This window comes from Papio anubis, chromosome 12 (assembly GCF_008728515.1).
Source record: "Papio anubis isolate 15944 chromosome 12, Panubis1.0, whole genome shotgun sequence".
Taxonomy (NCBI): Eukaryota; Metazoa; Chordata; class Mammalia; order Primates; family Cercopithecidae; genus Papio; species Papio anubis.
This window is the reverse complement of record NC_044987.1, coordinates 26,995,779-27,017,126: the sequence shown is the minus strand read 5'-3', so window position 1 is coordinate 27,017,126 and position 21,348 is coordinate 26,995,779. Positions and strand designations below refer to the sequence as shown.

General features: G+C 36.5%; 1 protein-coding gene across 6 annotated transcripts in view; it reads right to left on the bottom strand.

Annotated features, from left to right (window-relative positions):
* Window positions 1-21,348, bottom strand: part of CWF19L2 (CWF19 like cell cycle control factor 2) — a 169,387-nt gene that overhangs the window by 33,488 nt on the left and 114,551 nt on the right. For 4 of the 6 annotated variants that reach the window (XR_002517188.2, XR_002517190.2, XR_002517189.2 and 1 more), the window contains exon 17: window positions 18,689-18,790. Coding sequence is in view for 3 of the 6 variants with exons in the window: in XM_021926498.2 (XP_021782190.2) it covers window positions 18,689-18,790 (102 nt within the window). In the remaining 3 variants the exon portion in view is untranslated. Of the gene's footprint in view, window positions 1-15,133; window positions 15,826-18,688; window positions 18,791-21,348 lie in introns of those variants that run through there. The other 2 variants (XM_021926497.2, XM_021926499.2) reach the window with 2 other exon arrangements.

Below are 21,348 nucleotides of genomic sequence, written 5' to 3'. Positions count from 1 at the left end.
GAAAATTTAAAAATTAAATGTATAATGGTTCTAAAAGTAGAGTATTTTACTTATTGCTCTGATAAAGTCCAAAATATGTTACTGATGGATTGGCAACATTCCTCCACCTGGTGATTCAGGAATCTAGGCTCTTTTCATCTTGAGGCTCCACCATCGTCAAAATGTGGCTTCCAAAGTCACCATACATGTTTGCACCACGGCACGGAAGGGGAAATGCAGAATTGTGTGTCTTTTCTAAGGTGAAAGGCTTCCACTCACATTCCACTAGCTAGAACCCAGTCACTCGGCCATTACAAGGAAGGCTTAAAAATCATTTACGAACCATCTGTCCTGGAAGAAGAGGAAATTCTGGCCAGTCTAGTCAGTCTTTGCTACACTTTGTCAGCAGCTGTTTTTGTTTAATAAGCTCTTTAATTCTCTTATTATTCAAATAAGAGAATTTTATCCTTTTAATTAGTCTAGAAAAAATTAGATTTTTAACTAATTAAAGTTGGTCTTTGATCAATACACATGAATGTACATTTGGTAATGTTCCATTAAAATGCCAGGAACATTATTTTTAATCTTTGCAAACAAAAGAACAAAAAAGCAAAGGAGCTAAAAGGAGTGAGAATGTAAATAATGTGAGATCTAATGCCTTTCAAGCTATAATCCATTTTTAATTACTTACATGTATGGCAAATTTTACTCCTCAGTTTTTTTTGTATATAACCAAGAGTTGATGGGAAGTTTTACTTCTCAGTTGTGTTTTATGTATATGACCAAGAGTTGATTTTATATACTTAAACTCTATACTTATCATGAAAGAAACTTCTCACACTAATCAATTCACATAATACTCCTGAGTTTAGACAATGCCATTTAAAATTCTTTATTTGAGACAAAATGGACAAGAAAATAAGGGTTTTATTCAAAGCCACAAAGGGAAGCAGCATGTGATTCCCAGTACTATACTCACAACAAATTTTCCCTCTAGAAAGGAACCAACTGAATTCTTTATGTTTTTTATATTGGTAGAAATGCAGTAGAAAATGGAAATTAAAATAAGTGAGGGAAATACACACAATAGTATCTTAAAATTAGTATACAAAATTATAAAACCGGAACACAATCAGTTTTAGACATGCATGATTTTCTTTCAAACAGTAATATTCTCATGTAAAATTACTGAATAATAAAGTATTCATGTGTGAACAGTCATTTTCATTTTCTAGTATCTTGCACAAGTATAACTATACATTTTAAAAATCTATATTGAAGTGTACAATCTAGGATGTTCACTAATACAAAGGTGTTAAACTCACATCATAAAATGTCATGCAATAAAACATTCTTCACAATATTTGTTCTAAAAAGTGGTTAAAGCCCATGTCCAAATACCTATATAGAGAGCTCTTAACTGAGTTAACTTTAGAAAATAAAGAGCAGAAATATAAATATACTGTGTGTTTTATAATTAATATTAAACTTGATGCTGTTTCATATTTTGATAAGAATACCAGTATGCTAAAGTGCATAAGAGAATGAACAATTTTTACTTAAAAAAAATTAAGGTAGCCATCTCAATCACACTTGCTTCAAAGGTACAAGAATACCAACAGAAGTTTCTTTAAGATCATGTGAATGGTTCTCAGGACATTTCTGTGTCCTCTGGCACCTGAAGACATTGCCTGAATTTCATCAAATGTTTCTTGATTTCAATTTTCCTTTGGTAATTCATCTCTTAGTTCCAATATAACTTCTTTGACTACTTGTTTGTGTTTCTAGATGCAGAATTATTTTGTCAGGGAAAAGTAAGTTGATGTGTAACTTGCAGAAACTTCCAGAAGACTCTGATCAATAATACTATTTGAAGTTCTTCCCGATGATGTCAATGGTAAAGCCCTGAATCAGGAGGCAAAAGCAAGCCTTGGAAAGCTATCTTATTTTTCAAAATGTCAGTAAGGTAAGCCTAGTATATTTCAGGTGCCAGTCCTACAAATTTACATGAGGGGAAACATGTAAACAAATTTTAAAATGTGTAATAGGTGCTACATTAGAATGCTGTACCTAGTACAATTGAGGAACAAGGAAGAATCTGACCAATTCTACCCATCGTGTCAATAATGATTCCATAAAGAAGGTTAACATCAGGGCTGAACAGTGTCTTCAAAATTAGTAGGTATCCCCCAAGTGTATGTTGTGGAATGGAGTGGGCTGAGTAAAAACAGCATGAACAAAGGTAAAGAGGCTTAACTAGCACAACATGTTAGTGGAATTAAAGTAGTTTAGTATGATTTTCATTGAATGGGGGGCTGAGATGGGCATGATATGAAAGAAACAACAGAAAGGCAGGATAAAGTCATTACAAAAAACATTTCTCTCATGCTATGGAGTTTGGATTTCTTCCTATAGGCGATGAAGAACCACTGAGAAGGAGTGATTGACATGATCTTCCTGAGAAATAATTCTGACAGTTATATGGAAGAAACAGCAAAACTGAAGGTGTTACAATTGTTAGGCTGTTACAGTGATCCAGAAGAGAGCTAAGGAGGCAGTCCGAAGAGAGGCCATACCAAAGAGGATAGAGAGGATAGCAGAGATGTTAAGAAAGTATATGGCTCAGGGCATGATTGCTTATTCAATGTGAGAGATGCAAAATGGGAGGTGTAAAAAAGATGACTCTCAAGTTTCTGGTTTGATTACTGGATTGTTTATGGCTTCATTCACCAAAACTTGAATTGCTGGAGAAAGAAAAGATTTGGAGATGAGTATAATATGTTTCCTTTTGGATATGTTGATTCTGAAGTGCCTTATGAGATATTTAGATAGAGAACTCACTTAATGAGTGTACAAAACAAACAAACAAACAGCAAGTATACCATAAGCAACAATTAGAGAGGCATAAGAAAACAGATAGGACCACCAAAGAAGTAAACAGAGTTTCACACAATGGGCAACAATGTTCTGTTCTGCAGGGAAGGTAATTAAGATGAAGACTGAAGAAAGTCTTTTTGGTTAATTTGATTTGGATTGGGCAATTTGATCAACAGTTTCATTATGACTTCCAACAATAAATAGTTACTGGAGGTTTCAATGAGGTAGATTTAAGAGTGAATAGGAGAGGACTTCGCGGTAGTAAAATGAAATGGCAGCTACCTACATCCGTCATAAACGATACAGAACAACAAGAAGAACAAATAAATCTACACAAAATACACCCTAAGCCTAACAAGAAAAATAATACAGCCAAATGTCAAATAATTATAAGTAAAAAAATTAAAAGCACCAAATCCAAGTGAGTGATCTTTCACATTTCTACCATAAGCCTTTGTAGCAAGCAAGGGCAGTCCAAAGAAGAACATACACAATAAAGAAAAACGGATCTAGTGGCAGGCCTAAAATTAGTCTAAAATCACAAGCAGAGATATAAATTCTATCCTAGGTGCAAAAATATAAAGTATCTCAGTATCACAACACTTATTACAGGATAGCTTCAGGCAGTGGAGAAAGGCAAAAAGAATAGGCAAGTTGCCTTTTGGCAACTGGATGGTGAAGGGGAAAAGAAGCAACAGGAGAAATTCAGGGTCCTGTAAGACAAAAACAAAACAAAAAGAACTGGAACACACATAATCCCTTCCTCTATTACGAAGTTAAAAAAAAACACCCACTAAAGAAACTGTACTTTTCTATGCTGACGGAGAGAGTGCTTGTGAACTAGCAATCTTATAACCCCTCAAATTCAAATAAATGAATGGAAGGAAATGGAATAAATCTATATCATGGTAGTATGAGAAATCAGCAAACAATAATTAACATGCATTGGCTGATGAAAATTCTCTACCAATAGCAACCATTAAAGCAGAAGAAAATTGTAACACAACATATCAAACTGAATAAAATCCTCAAATAAGCATTTGGGGATATGAAAAAGCACCGTGAATTGGAAATTCAAAATATGAAAAACAGAAATAGATTAAAAAAAAAAGGACTAAATTGAAAGATTATTGAATTCAAGAAAGAAATGGAAGGGGGGAATTATAAATGAAGACTAAATTACAAGGTGCCCAAAGGAAAAGAGACTAATGAAAACTTAGGCACTGGATAGATGCAAAATAAATAAATATGATACAGAAAAAAAGAAAAAAGGGTCAGAAAGAGAGTGAAAGTTGAACAAAAGATCAATAACTCACATATAACTGGAGTCCCTGAAGAAGAAATAAAAATCAATGGAACAGAACTAATATTTAAAATTATAATCCATGAAAAATTATCAGAAATAAAAAGGATCTGAATCTACATTTTGAAATGGATTTCCAGTTAACTGGAAAAGTAAACTTTGAATGTTAACTCCAAGACATATCTCAGTAAAACTATTTAAACTTGAAAAAAATATTTTAATCCTTGAGGATTCAGGGATATGTGACCAAATAATTTACAAGGGCAAAATAATTAAACTGATATCAGATTTCTCAAAAAATCTATGCAAAGGAAGACAACAAATTTTCAAAAAACTGAAAGTGTGAACCAAGATTTTATATTCAGTCAAGTTACCCTTCAGTACACAACACTATAATAGAAAAACAGCTTCAAACATATAATTTAGATAATTATGTACCCATGAACCATTCATGAAGATCTACTAATGAATGAGCTTCATTATTAGAAGAGATGACTGAAAAACTTCAGCAAAATAAAATTATGATATTTACTATATTTAATAGTAGCTTTCAGACTAAACCAACAGTAGGAACGAGAGTGCAAAACCAATACACAAACGTTATATGTTGCAATCAGGTAGAAATAAAGCAACGAAAAAATGGGAGCAGAAGTTACATTAAAATAACTGATTGCTGTATAGACAATAAGCGTTAATTAAGGGCATTAAAACCTGACAAACTAGATAGTAAATATTAATAAGAAAATGGAGAATAAAGTATAAATACAAAGGTAACCACTAGAATAAAAATTCTTAAGTATCAGCAAAAAATTTTCATAAAACTACAAATAGTATACATTGCACAGAAAATAAACATAGCAAATATAATAATAAAATTTTACATCAGGCTTCAAACCAAACATTCAGTCATATGAATGATGAGTGGGCTTGACTCACCTATTTAGCTTATTTCAACTTGGCTTACAAAGCTAGAACCAGCAGTATACTGTATACAAGAAACAGAGTGATGTAAGAAGACTAAAAATAACGGGATGGACAACGAAATATAGGGGAAATGAAAACAGTAAGAAAATAGGGGAGGTGATCGTGATATTAGGCAAAGTAGAATCCAAGCCAAAAAAATATAAATATGACCCCAAATCTCCTTTTTTTTTTTTTTTTTTTTTTTTTTTGAGACAGAGTTTCGTTCTTGTTGTCCAGGCTGGAGTGCAATGGGGTGATCTCAGCTTACTGCAACCTCAGTCTCCCAGGTTCAAGCGATTCTCCTGCCTTAGCCTCCTGAGTAGCTGGGATTATGGCGCCCGCCACCACACTCAGCTAATTTTTTGTATTTTTTTTTTTTGGTAGAGACGGGGTTTCACCATGCTAGCCAGGCTGGTCTCAAACTCCTGACTTCAGGTGATCTGCCCACCTTGGCCTCCCAAAGTATTGGGATTACAGGCATGAGTCACTGTGCCCAGCCCAAACTTCCTTTTTAATTCTAAAATCTGTTATTCACAATAAAGACCTAACATGAATATGCATGGTACCAAATAACACTGCAAACATCATTATGAAGCAAAAGCTGCAGGGGATGCAGGAAGACAAAGATAGAAATGCATCAATAATGGGAGATAATAACAAGCCACTCTCACTGTAAGACAAAATAAGTGGACCTTTTATTACCAATACATTCCCATTACTCGTTAATGGTCTGATCAAATTTTTCATTTCTTTAGTCATATGGAAGAAAGAGCAAAACTGAAGGAGATACAATTGTTAGGCTGTTATAGTGATCCAGAAGAGAGATAAGGAGGCAGTCTGAAGAGAGGCCATACCAAAGAGGATAGGGAAGATGGCAGAGATGTTAAGAAAGTATGTGGCTCATATAGATTCTATGGTTTTAGGAATTCATCCATTTCTTCTAGGTTATCCAGTTTGTTAGCATATAATTGTTCATGGCAATCTCTTATGATCCTTGGTATATCTGTAGTATCATTTGTAACATCTCTACTTTATTTTCTAATTTTATTTTAGCCTTTCCTCATTTCTTAGTCTAGATCAAGGTCTGTTAATTTTATCTTAAAAACCGTTAGTTTTGTTGTTCTTTTCTGTTGTTTTTCGTTTGTGTTTCATTTATTTCTGCTCTGATCTATATTGTTTCCTTCCTCCTACTAACTTTGGCCTTAATTTATTCTTCTTTTTCTAGTTCCCTAAGATGTAAAGTTAGATTGTTCACATTCTTTCTTCTTTTTCAATATAGGTGTTTATTGCTATTAACTTCCTATTGGGACTGCTTTGGTTGCTACCCGTAAGTTTTGGCATGTGGTGTTTCCATTTTCATTTGTCTCAAGACAATTTTTAATTTCCCTTTTACTTTCTTCTTTGACCCACTGGTTGTAAGGAGCATTTGGTTTAATTCTACATATTGTGAATTTTCTGACATTTATCCTATTATTAATTCCTAATTTCATACCACTGTGGTTGAAAAAGATACTGGATATGACTTTAATCTGCTTACATTTGTTAAGTTTTGTTTTGTGGCTTAATGTATGATCTATTCTGGAGAAAGTTCTGTGTGTGCTTGAAAAGAATGTGTATTCTGTTGTTGTTGGATGAAATGTTCTGTGTATATATCTATTAGATCCATTTGTCTTAAGTGGGGCTAAATTCCAACATTTCCATATTGATTTTCTGTCTGCGTGATCTGTACATTGTTGAAAGTGGGTATTGAAGTCCCCTACCATTATTGTATTGCAGTTTATCTCTTCAGATCTTTATATCTTTGCTTTATATATTTAGGTGCTCTGATGTTGAGTGCATATATAATTGTTATATCCTCTTGAATTGATCCCTTTATCATTATACAATGACCTTTGTTTCCTTGTATACTTTACTTAAAATCTGTTTTACCTAAGTATAGCTATCCCAGTTCTTTTGGTTTCCATTTGCATGGAATACATTTTCCATTCCTTTACCTTCGAACTGTGTCTTTTTTTTTTTTGAGATGGAGTCTCATTCTGTCACCAGGCTGGAGTGCACTGGTGCGATCTCGGCTCACTGCAACCTCCAGCTCCCCTGCCTCAGCCTCCTGAGTAGCTGGGACAACAGGCGTGTGCCAACACACCCAGCTAATTTTTGTATTTTTAGTAGAGACGAGGTTTCACCATGTTGGCCAGGATGGTCTCGATCTCTTGACCTCGTGATCCACCCGCCTCGGCCTTCCAAAGTGCTGGGATTAAAGGCATGAGCCACCAAACCCGGTCCAATCTATGTGTCTTTAAAGGTGAAATGAGTGTCTTGTATTCAGCATAAAATCAGGTCCTTAAAAAATCCATTCAGCCCTTCAAAAGAATAGTGATGTCTTTAGTTTGGAGAATTTAATCCAATGATATTCAAGGTGATTACTGATAGGTAAGAATTTACTACTGCCATTTTGTTGTTTACCAGTTGTTTTGATAAATCCTTCGTTCCCTTCTCATCTCTTGCTGTTCTCCTTTGTGATTAGATTTTTTTTTTAGTGATATGCTTTGATTCCTGTAGATTTTTTTTTGAGTGATATGCTTTGATTCCTTTTTTTTTTTTTTTTTTTTTTAAATCATTTGTGTATCTACTATATGTTTTTGCTTTGTGGTTACCATGGGACTTACATAAAATGCCAGCAATGACAGGCTATATTTCAAGCTAATAACTAAACTTGATCATATAGAAACACTACAATTTTATGTAGTTTTATGTTTTTGATGTCACAATTTAAATCTCTTTATATTGTATATTACTTAGAAAGTATTGGGGCTATTATAATAAAAGTTTTGTCAGCCGGGGTCAGTGGCTTACACCTGTAATCCCAGCACTTTGGGAGGCCGAGACGGGCAGATCACGAGGTTAGATCGAGACCATCCTGGCTAACACGGTGAAACCCCATCTCTACTAAAAATACAAAAAATTAGCTGGGCGTGGTGATGGGTGCCTGTAGTCCCAGCTACTCGGGAGGCTGAGGCAGGAGAATGGCGTGAACCTGGGAGGCGGAGCTTGCAGTGAGCCGAGATCGTGCCACTGCACTGCACTCCATCCAGCCTGGGAGATAGCGAGACTTTGTCTCAAAAAAAAAAAAAATTTTTGTCTTTTAATCTTCTTACTAAAGACATGTGATTTACACACCACCATTACAATATCTGAGTATTCTGAATTTATCTATGTAATGCTTTTACCAGTGAGTTTTATACTTTCATTTGTTTTCATTATTTCAGCTTGAATAACTCCCTTTAGCATATATTAGTTTCAGGCAGGTCTAGTGGTAATAAACTCCCTTGGCTTTTGTTTGTCTGAGAAAATCTTTCTCTTTCATTCCTGAAAGGCAGCTTTGCCAGGTGAAATATTCTTGGTTGGCAGTTGTTTTTCTTCAGCACGTTGAATATATCATCCCACTCTTCCCTGGTCTGTAAGGTCTATCCTGGGAAATCTGCTGACAGTCTTATTGATATTGTCCTTAATATAACATGCTTCTTTGCTCTTGCTGTTTCCAGAATCCTGTCTTTATTATAACATGCTTCTTTGCTCTTGCTGTTTCCAGAATCCTGTCTTTAAGTTTGATTATATGTGTTCATATAATCTTATTTAGATTGAATCTTACTGGAGACCTTTGACCTTCTCATAATAGTATGTATTTATATCTTTCCCCAGATTTGGGAGGCTTTCAGCTATTATTTTTTTCAAATCAGGTTTTGAAAAACCCTCATCCTTATTTCTATAACACATTTGTTAGCTCTTTTGATGATGTCTCATAAATCCTGTAGGCTTTCTTCATTCCTTTTCATTCTTTTTTTCCCTCCTTTGACCATATATTTTGAAATAATCTATCGAGTTCACACATTTTTTTTCTCCCTCTTGATCAGTTCTGCTATTTTCTTTATTGCATTTTTCATTTCATTCATTGTATTCTTTAGCTCCAAAATTTGTTTGGTTCTTTTAATGATTTCAACCTGTTAAATTTATCATTTTGTTGATTTATTGTTTTCCTGACTTCATATAATTGATTCTATTTTCTTGAAGTTCACTGAGATTCCTTAAAACAATTTAAATTATCTGTTAGGCAGTTTACAGTCTCTATTTGCAGCTTTTAGGAAATTATTGTTCTTTTGGTGGTGATATGTCTCCTTGATTTTTCATGTTTCTTGCTGCCTTATGTTGATGTCTGTGCACTTGGTGGGGGTAGTCATCTCTTTCAGATTTTATGCACTGGTTTCAGTGGGGAAAGCCTTTCCCCTATGAGAGGGTGCTAGGCCCCTGGCTGGGTGAGGTGCAGTGGTTCTGGTTCCAGACAGGACACAGCAGTATAGTCTCCATGGAGTTCTGTTAGCTGAGGTCAGTGTGACAAAGATTGCACGGATCCTCAGCAGCCGGTACCGTGAATGTCCACAGCAGTGGTGAGGGCTATTGGGATTGTCAGTGGCAATGGCTGCTAGGTTCTCCCAATCTCTTATTCTCCCACCAATGAATCTTTGGACAATGGGATCTCTTTTGGCACAAGGTCTGGCTTGTGTGCCTACTCAGAGTGGCAGTGGTACAGGTGTCTGATGAGTGGCATGTAAAGCAGCCATGGAGCCAAGTCTTGAAGTATGAGCATGCAGAGGGACTATGGCTCTGGGATCCAAGGCATTAATGGCACTAGTGCTGGGATGAAGGCACCCCCACTTCCATGTTGGTGCTTATGAAGTAATGGGTAAGCCATGGAACCTGGGATAGGACTATGGGCATGAATAGAGCTACAGTGGCTCCAGGGTTAGGGGTGCCAGCTAGCTCTCTACGGCAGCTAAGTTTGTGCCCAGAGCACAGGCATGCGCAGAGAGACCTTGGCTCTGGGGCCCACACACGATCTCACTTGCTATGGTTCTGGTGTATCAGACATGGGTACACACAGTAAACCCTCAGAGTAGGGGTCAGCAATGTGGGCACCTGTGCAACAGCCACAGCTCAGAGGTTGGGGGCATGCACAGGGATGGGAAATGTGGTAGCTCCAGTCCCAGAACAGCACAAGAGCACCTGATTCTTAGGGGTTATGGGAGTGTGCAGCCACATCTCCCTCTACGGGGTTCCTGGACAGGAATGGCTGTTGGTTACCACTGTTGCAAAAGATGCCACTGTCCTCTGCAGAGCAGGCTGCTGGGAGCCACAGCAATTCACCTGTACAGCTTATACCAATATCCTCTGCATTTCTTCATTCCTAATCATCTCCTGGTGCCTCAAGTATGCCAATTTCAACAGCAATCCTTTCTGTGAATATTATTCTTCTTCTTCGTGTTGCTGCAGATTCTTAAATAGATCCTTGAGCACTCTCAGGGTTATTCTGGTTTGTGAATGGCTATTTTTTTTTATGGGGAGATTAAGGCTTGTAGATCTACTACTCTGACATATTGGTGACATCACTCCCAGGACTTTCTTAAAATGCCAGTGAAATAGATTCTTAAAGTGGCCTCCATTATGTTCTAATCTCAGTTTTCACATCTTTGTATGACTCCATCCCCTTAAGTGTGAGGAGGACCTGTGACTTGCTTCTAAGCAATACAGTAGTGCCCTCTTATGTCTGGGGGATATGTTCCAAGACCCCAGTGGATCCCTGAAACCACAGACAGTACTGAACCCAATTGCCATTAATTGGAACACATTTCTGTTCATGTCTTCCACCCACAAATTTAATGCTTTTCCAGTCTTAACCAAGCACTTATGCACTGTGACTGTAACTTTTGCAGTTTGAGGTGCGACAGCAAAACTAGCACAAATTTCTTTTTCCTTCTTCACAATTTCACAGACGATTTGTTCTTATAGATCTTAGCAATCTCAGCATATAATTTATTTTCTTTCATTACTAAGCCAAGAACTTTCACCTTTTCACTTAAAGGGGACATTTTATAACTTCTCTTTGGCATATCTAAATTGCCAGCTCTTGTGCTTTGTGGCCATTATTAAAATAAGGGTTACTTGAACACAAGCACTGAAATAACACAATCGATCTGATAATGAAGATGACTACTGAGTGACTAATGGGCACATAGTGCAGACGACTGGATATATCTTTATTCCTATATGTTTTTTAGCTTTGTTCTGGAATTCAGTTAAGTGGCTTGGAAACAGTTTGATCCTTTTGTCTGTTATATTTAAGATTTGTTTGTCAAGACTACTAGATTAATACTCAGTCTCTGGAAAATTATTCTGTATTACTGTGACAATTATTCTATACTACTACTACCACTATGTGTACTCTATCCAATTCCCAATCATGACATTTTCCATTCTAGCTTGTGGAAAATGTCACCTCTAACTCTTTTAGCGTAGGTCAGTCTTGGCCTAGTCTCGAGTAGTTTCCTCAAGGCATGCACTAATCAGTGCACAGATGCTCAAAGGTGACCCTCTGCATACCTCTAGTGTTTTCTCTCTGTAAGGCAATCCTTCCTTCCTCTAGTAATCTGTTTTTCTGACTTGGTCTATCTGGGCTCACAGCTCCATTTCCTCAACTTGGATAGTCAACAAGCTGTTTCCCAACCTTGGACTACCGCTTGGAAACTCTCTCAAAGCATTAAGAGGGGACAACTGTAGGACTCATCTCATTTGTCTCCCATCTCACAGGGATCACTGTACCTTGTTGTATGATGTCCCATGTCTTGAAATCATTGTTTCATATGTAGTTTGTTGGTTGGTTGTTTTAGGCAGCAAGGTAATGGGGCCACTATCTTGTCTGGAAGCGTAATACTTGAGCTACTTCTTATGAAAAAGAAAGGCTGACTCGGGGTTAAAACAAGAGCACAGAGGACAGAGCAAAGAGCCACAGAATTTTCTCATGAAGCAGGACAGAAGACCTAATCAAGAAACTGGCAATATATGCTTAATTTTAAAATTTCTAGTGAACAGTGACTGCTATAGTCCTCCTATTTTCTTACTTTTCCATCAGTGTGCCTACTGCACTTAATGCATGCTTCTCTTACTATTGTGTTTGGTGAGTGAGTGTGTGGAGGGGGTGCAGATCTTATGTCTCTTAAGTTCACAAATCTTCAGACTGAGTGGAAGCACACCTGAGTAGTTTCATCTCCATCTGGGTCTGCTTCAGAAGAGACCTAAACCTCAAGCCTAAGCCTAATGACTGACTGGGATGAAATTTTCTTGAGAGGATCTGAATATATTTTCATGTGGGAGAAATATAAATTTGTGGCCAGAGGGTAAACTGGTGTTTACACTCCTTCTCTCAAGAGGTAGAATTATGACCTCACTTCTTGAAAATACATGGGCTCTGTGACAACTCTGACACACAGAAAAAAATGACACTGTGACACTATCTGGGCCCAGGCCCCAATATGGCACCTTCTACCTCTTATGTCTTGGAACTGTCCTTTGGAATGGTTGTTCTGGCAGAAGCCAAAGCCATATAGCAAGTCCAACAGCCATGAAATTGCTCTATATGGAGAAAATCATACTAGCTAGTCCCTAGCTGCTCCAGTAATTCTAGCCCAGGCACCAGACATGTGAGTGAAGGAGCCATGTTGAATATTCTACACCAGCATATACCTTATGGAGAACAGAGGCCCTAGACATATAGCTTCAGTCATCTCCAGATGTTTAAACCACTCTAGCTGAGGCCCCAGACACCATGAAGCAGAGGCATATCATCCAGCTGAGCCCTTATCAAATGCCTCACCTATAAAACACTAGATATAATAAAATGGCTATTACCATAAGCCACTAAGGCAGGGAATTTTTATTCACTAATGTATCCCTTACATGCAGAACAGTGACTGGCATATTAAAGACACTGAAGTATTTGTTGTAAGCCAACTTAAAAATGGTATTTCTAGATCACCTAGAAAGTGAGTGCAATGGATAAAAAATAAGGTTTGAAAGTAGGCATTTCAACATTTAGAGGCTGAGGAGATGAAGAGGAACCAGCAAAGGAGACTGAGAGAATACAACTAGTAAGAAAGAAGAATAAATAAGAAAGTATTCTAGAATCAAAGTAAAGAAAGTGTTTCATAAAGGGGAAATGATCAAGTATGTCACGGATATGCTGATAGATAAAGACAAACACTGAGCATTAATTCTGGATTTGCTAGTGTGGAAAGTCACCAATGACCTTGACCTGAAGAGTTTAGTAGAATAATGAGGATGAAGTTCGACTTCATCCTCACTGCACTGAGAACAGAATTAGAATGGAGGAAGATAAAACAGACTTTTAAAAAATGAGTTTCCTGTCAACTGCAGAAAGCACTAGAGGGGAGATGCAATGCCAAGATTTGCTGTTGATACATTATAAAAATATTTTTGCATGCTAATAAGAATAATCCTGCAAAGAAGAGAAAAAAATAATAATACAGAGAGAAGAGGCAATTTAGTTGTTGAGAAGGGATAAAATCCAGCACATAAATGAGTGTATTGGTCCTAGATAAGAACAAAAAAAAATTTATCTGGAATTAGGAAGAGAAAAAGTAGAGTTCATAGGTATGCATGCAGGTATACTGACAAGACGTGCTACAAATTTCCTTCTATTTGCTTCTATTTTCGCAGTAAAATAGGAAGCATGGTCATAATCTCAGAATGAAGAGAGGGGAGATGTGAAATAGTCCTTTAGCACTGCACTCAAATATACTTGGCACATATCTCACTTGAGAACTTATCACATTGTGCTGTAATTATTTACGTACATATCTCTTTTTCCACTACATTATAAAATAATTTAAGGTATAGGAAGTACTTTTCATTTTTGCATTACCAGCACACAACACAGTGCTCTACAAACAAACGTTTGTTAATTTGTTGATTGAATAAATTAGTGTTACTGATTCAAGATTTGGGAGCAAAGTCGAGTTCTAAAATAGCAATCAATAAAATACTGTCAAACATCTACTTGATATATATGCCTAAGTGTACATTGCAAATATTCAAAAACTGAAAACATTAAACCTCAACTTATTTATGAAATTAAAAAAAAAAAAACTACAGACAGAACACAAACATTTTTTTTTTTTAACATATTAAGGAAGTAATGAGATACTAATATAAAACGTAGAGACATGGATGAAGCCGGAAACCATCATTCTCAGCAAACTATCACAAGAACAGAATATCAAACAACACATGTTCTCACTAATAAGGTGGAGCTGAACAAGGAGAACACATGGACACAGGGAAGGGAACATCACACACCGGGGCCCGTCAGGGGGTGGGGGGGCTAGGGGAGGGATAGCATTAGGCGAAATACCTCATGTAGATGATGGGTTGATGGGTGCAGCAAACGACCATGGCATGTGTACACCTATTTAACAAAACTGCACGTTCTGCACATGTACCCCAGAACTTAAAATATAATTTTAAAAAGAGAAAAAACAATGTGTAGAGCTGTAAGTTACACTGGAGTATACCTCACACTGAATCTAGGTATCCAACATTTCATACAAAAAGGTTCAGCTTCCAAAAAGCCAATAGCTGAAAAAAAAGTTACTACAACAATAATTTCCATTAAAAAAAAAAAAAGTAGGAGCACTCAAAACATAAAAACCCTATATTTACAAAAAATGACTATGGTGTGAGTTGAGAACAAATAAAAATTACGTTCCTTGGATCAAGTAAGGGACAACAGAATGCCCCATACTCTCATCCAGGCATTCACACCTGCAATCCCAGCACTTTGGGAAGCTGAAACAGGAGGATAGCTTGAGACTAGGAGTTCAAGGTTACAGTGAGCTATGATTGGGCCACTGCACTCCAGCATGGGTGACAAAGGCAGACTCTGTCTCAATAAATAAAAACAAAACAAAAAGATAAAAACTCTCATTACTTAAGATTTTAAGACAATCAGTATAACTCAAAACCAATGATTTAGCTACAAATTTTAACTTTCATGCAAACCCCAAACAACCCTAAAATGTGTTATTTGGAAGTTACTTTTAGAACCATCAAAATTCAAAGATACTATTTAAAAATCCAGAAATAAAAACAAATTTGAATCATACATATTTCCAGTATCATTTAATTCTTTAATACTTTGGGGACATTTCCTTTTCCTTTAACAAAAAGAATAGAAGTGATACTATATACTGCTAGTAGAAAATTAAGAGCTTTTCTATAAAATCCTATGAAATTAAAATTAAATCAAGTCTTATTTTTAAAAATGCAAAAGAAGCCAGATAATAGACTTAACGACCATGAAGCAGACCCACTTCCCTCTGAACCAAGGATTTCCTATGCTTTCTAGACACCCCTTCAGAAAAGGCCTTCTCTAAATTAACTGAACAATTTGGAATATCAAGAAGTAGGTAGAGAGCAGGAATGTGAGCAGATCATCGAATACATGTTTTTACTCCATGATGACTAAAATGAAGTCCATAGAAGCAGGTGAGGAAAAAAATAACACAATCTCCTGATGTGCAGCTGTCACAGACCCAGAGCAGTCTGCTGCTGTGACTCTCTGCCTGCGACCTGAGGGTCAGTTGCTTCATTAGATGCAGTGGAAATAAAACTGAACGGGATCTGAAGAGAAATTTTAAAATGGAAGGTACACCTCAACAGCTTTTACTTTTGGTGAAGTCATATGGCTTCCACCATTGAGCAAACTGCAGTGCTTTTTTCCTCTGATCCTCAAAGCTTTCTCGGATGCCTTTCCTCCAAAGTCTTGGTTCTATATCCAGCATCCCACCTATGATTTCCTTTTAAAGAAAGAGAAAAGCACAAACACAAGCATGTATAAATAATGAAAACATAAACTACTTCTGTTTATTCTGCTATAAAATATAACAAGTAGTTCTCCATGACAATGTTCAAGCATAAATACTAGTTGAAGTTAAAAAAATGTTTTCAATTAATTCTAACTATGCAAACCGTGTGATTCTAAGAGTCCAAGATAGCTGCATCTCCTATCAAGCAATTTGTCCATTTTGTTACTTATTAGCACATCTACTAGATGGTAACAAAGGGGAGGCAGAAAAAGTGAAATTTAATTAATTTGATCTCTATTAGAGGCTCCGGTAAACAATTCTGCAAAAATGTTAATCAACTTGTAGCAATTACTAACTTTATTGCTCAACTGCAGGTGAAACCCAGGCTAATGTTTTCTCTCTGCTACCAAGTATATTTATAAATTAGTTTCTTCCACTATTAGCAGGAAATCTTTTTTTCAGGAAACAAAATCCTATTGTAATACTAGTCTAAGTAAACCTATTGACAGAATTAAAAATTATATATTACTTTCATTTAAAAAATCACATTCTCAAGTCCTGTAATAAATGGCTTTTTGGTTATCTGCGTATTATTTTTGATTTCCTTCATGATCCTCTTCCTGTGCTGTTAGCTATAGAAATAAATCAAATTTAGTCATGTGAGTATCCATGTAAGAAAGACATGGGGAAGACTCCTAATGCTTACATGCTTAGAGGGAGGGCAGTATGGTAACAAAGAAAAAAAAAACACAAAAACCGAAACAACAACAACAAAAAACAGACTAAGGATCAAATTCTGCGTAGTCAGTCTAGCTCCACTGGACTGTGTGGTGAGATCCTGCACAAAGCACATCATCTTTCAGATGCAGGTTCTTCATCTTACTTGGGGACCTACTATGCAGAAGCAAATGGCATTTATGTTGTAGGGGATACAGAGATAACACACAGTTGTCTTCAGACAGAATAGAATCTGGAGCTGTGGTGGGAGCCGTAATAATCCAGCTGTGCAACAGACTGTCTCATAAAGTAGAAGGTAAGTGCCAAAGCAGACCATTTGGAGACTCAAAAACAAAACAAAAATCTAGTTGTTGGATAGACCAAGAGATGCTTCATGGAAAAGGGAATCTCCTATCATCAGGGAAGGGAAATAAAGGGGTCAACAGAGATAGTAGAAAAGAGAAATGGGGCAAATTTAGATTTAGTTGGAGAGCTTCTCAGCATTGGTCCAAATAAACAATGTAGTTTAAGAAAGCCTAGCTTATAAAAGTTTACCTAAAATTGTCTATAAAATACCAAGGTTTGTCTTATCTGTACCATATAAGCTTGACTCTTGTTCTGTTATCAAAGCAGCTGTTAATGGAAAGGCTGCCCCCATAATCTCTTCTAGCTCTCTGAACAACTGCTTCAGTAGCAGACTGCAGGGAGGTCTCGAGCCCACAGGCTATTTCTTAAAAAGCAAATTTTGAGGAAAATGGCTCAGTGACACAATGCTGACAGAGAAAATTTACTTTTAACTCCAAAACTGTATCATATAAACCAGAATGCATGAATAATATGTGAAGAGAGGGCAATCTCCCAGTTTAATATATACAACTTTTAAAAACTGGATATTTTACTTTCTCTTTTCTAGGACCAAGTTTTTTTGTTTGTTTGTCTTGTTTTTGTTTTTAATAAATCCAGCCATAGAGTTTCTAGTTATAAAGCTCTATTGAGTAACAACAGGATTTTTCAGAACAGTGGGAAAACATTTCCTTCTAGTTAAAAAAAAATTCTGAACACCTCTCAAACAACTTTCTGTAACATGTTGCAACAGTTCAAAGATGCATGTAACTTTGTTACGCTGGTTAAATCATTAAGATCAAGAGCATTAAAAAGTGTTGAGTCAAACCTCTGGAGTTGAGATTCCTCTTGAGACATTTCTACTCATTGCAGAAGATGGTCCTCTGCAGGAGATGAAAGTGGGGAGCAGGGTGGAAAACAGGGAATCCCAAGCAGAGCTCATTAAGGCCCCTCTTTTTTAGAGGGCCTGACTACATAGGGATAAGTATGAGTGGAAAGGCCGGATCTACACTAGATGAAAGGCTCACTTCTAAAACTATCATTGCCCAGATTACTTTTAACTGTTTCAGTTACTGCATTAACTTTACTCCACTTCCTGATAGCAAGTAATAAAATTCTGAGATACTTTGTATACTTTAATTTAAAGACTATACACCACAGAATATAAGAAGGCATCTGTGGCAGTGGATCAAAAGATCTGTATGCAAATATCTGCCCAGAAACTATCAGCATAAAATGAGTCATGTGTTCTTCTTGGACTACACCTTGCTTAATTATAAACGAAAACGAGAAAATTTGTTCTCTAGTTCAACCTTGACTATATGCACCCCTAGTTCTGTCACTTACGAGCGCATTACCCTGGGCAAGTTACCTAATCTCTCTGTAGCTCAGTTTCTTCATTTGTAAAGTGAAATTTATAATAATATCCATACAATAGGATTATTGTGAGCATTAAATGAATGCTTAGCTCAGTAGCTGGCACAGTGTAAGCCCTTAATAAGTTTTAGCAATTATCATCATTCTCAACACAAGCCTGGCTGCCTCCAAAAACAACCATTATAGTAATTGTTGACACTGTCAAGAAATGTTTGGTTCCAAAGTAACATTCCTGGCTCTGTTACATACATTCCGGGATATTTTTGTTTATAGTTGCTAGGTATTCTCTCTCTAAAAACTGGGTGGAGCAGTACTCACCAACTTCTTTGTATACTGTGCCCAAAGTTTTTATTTCCCTTCAAAAGAAAAATGTTACCAAATTGCTAACTCTGGGATTTTATCAAATTTGTGAGCATACCTTTCCAAAGTAATGAGGGAATTTGTGCTGATCTTCAATGACATGGGCAAACCCTCCGTGAAGGCCAAAATCCACAGAGAAGTAAGGTAACCCTCTGGGTACCTAAATAAACAGACAAATCACAAATGGAATGTAGTATGAAACCAGAAAGTTATATTTAATCCCTCCCTTCTTTGGAAGGACAGTAATCTTAAGCATTCCTCAAGACAAATGTATAAAACGAATTTCCAATTCTAGAGATATTTAAACAATGACCTAACTTTCTGAGTAAAATATCTCATTTTGGTAGCCTTTCAGCCAGATAGTCCATCATTATCTATGAATTATAATCAAATCCAACTATTTTGCTGTCCTTGGGGAAAACCAAGGGGGAAAACTACACTTTTAAAAAATGCAAATGCAGAATAACTTCCCTTAGACTACACAAATAGAGAAGAAGTATATGCCTTCTTGTATTCTACTCACAATGCAGAACAGCAAGAGGGACCTGGCCACATACTTATAGCTCTCCCTGAATCTTTACAGTTACATATTTATCAAAGATAAATTATATAAAAACAATCATAATTTTTTATGAGCTAGTGAAGTGGATACAGCAACACTTAGTTTACCAGTCTTATTTCAAAATATCTCCAGGATTAAATCCCTACTGTCTTTTTCTCTCCTTTCCTTACTCCTTCCTTCCCTCCCTCTCTTTCTCTCTCTATACACACATACACACACACACACACACACACACACACACACACACATTTTAAACTATCTCATGACTAGGAAAAGCCATAAATTCTTGTTTTCTCTATCAAGTAAGTAAATTCCGTGTCCTTGCAAGTTTTGCTTCAAAGCCCAAACTTTGCCACTAGAAATTACCCAAGTAGGTCAATTTATAGCAAAATTTCTCCTCTCTAATCCCCTCATATAGTCTGCACTTACTTATTTGAGCACTGAATCACACAGTCCTACTTAACTATACAAATTGCGTATTGTGTCCTTTAAAAGGTACAACGTGGGAGGGCACAGTATGGTGTAGTGGAGAGTGGTCACCTTGAAATCTAAGGCAACTAAAATTAGGGCTTATAAAGTTGTTCATGTTATTTAAAAAGCACAAGTAAAAATCTGTTCACGAAATAGTATATAACATTAAATACAGAGAAATGGGTTACCATTTGTGGCTTTAATTTTTCTATATTTCCACATATTTAAATATAATAATGATGTTATGACCTTGACTATTAGGAAAAAGCAAAATAAATGAGACAGACAAGGCTCCAATTGCAACTCTGATTCTTGTAAGTGTGTTATCCCAGACAAGTTAATTAACATCTCTGAGTCTCATGAAAAACATGAAGAAATGCCCTAGTCCCCAATTTGCCAAGAATATACTGCCTTAGGTGACAAAAGGGACTTTGTAGATATTATTAAGGATCTTGAAATGAGGGGATTTTCCTGCGTTTTCCAAATAGGCCCAATGTAATCATAAGGACACTAATAAGAGAGAGATAGGAAGGTCAGAGTCAGAGAAAGATGGAAGATACTACACTCTTGGCTTTGAAAAGGAAGGAAGGGGCCATAAGCCATGGAATGCATGTGGCTTCTAAGAGCTAGAAAAGGCAAATGAAAGGATTCTTTCTAGAGCCTCCAGAAGGAATGCAGGCCTGCTGACGCCTTGATTTTAGCCCAAAGAAACCCACTTTGCACTTGTGACCACCAGATTTTTAAGATAAATCTGTGGTGTTTTAGGCCAATATGTTTGTGGTAATTTCTTACAGCAGCAATAGGAATCCAATATACATGCCAAGGCTCAACAACCTATGGCATATATGCCAAGATGGCACAATGAACACACTACTACTTTCACACAAAAGGCAACTGCTGCCACAAGCTTCTCTATTCTCTCCCTGCAGGCTGCAAAAGGTACAACCTGCTGCTTGCTAGAAGAGTTGTTAGCAGGCATTGCAAAAGCTCTAGTATCAAAGTGTATGTACATTTAGCACTTTTTTCTGCACTGGCCAGTCAGAGGAAATGCATTTGGAACTCTGGCACTACTCTTTAAAGGCACTGACAGAACTAAAGCAAAACTTTTCATTTATGGTAGAAAAATAGAAGTATTTGGATTTTTCACTTTTATTCCAGATGTTACTCCTGACTTCTTATAAGTATCCTTGAGTTTGAAGGCCTCTGGTAAACGCACATTTTCATGAGAAGTGCTTTCCTTAGTTTACAACATCAATTTCTAAATGTTGGATGTTTTTTCTATTGCTATAGTTATCACAAAATTAAACTTAAAATACCATTTTTTAAAGTTCAGAAAGAATTCTCATGCAATCTCACTAAAACAGCCTTGTGAAAAATGACTGCTTGACAGTTACTTATTATCATGCAATTCTTCTGCATTGAACACTCAGATCTGTTTTTCCTGTTTATTTCCATGAACTTCACATTACACTGAAAAGAAAGCAAATGGGCCAGAGAAAATGAACAAAATGGGCGGATAAAGAGAAGCTTACCTTCATATAGCAAAGAAAAACATAAATTTGTAAAAATCAGAATGGATTACATATACCTGAATCTCTATTATAAGCCAAGAATTTACACAGTGAAAAAAAACCACCCCACCCTCAAGGATGCAGGCAAAATATTTCATGAAATTATTAAGGACA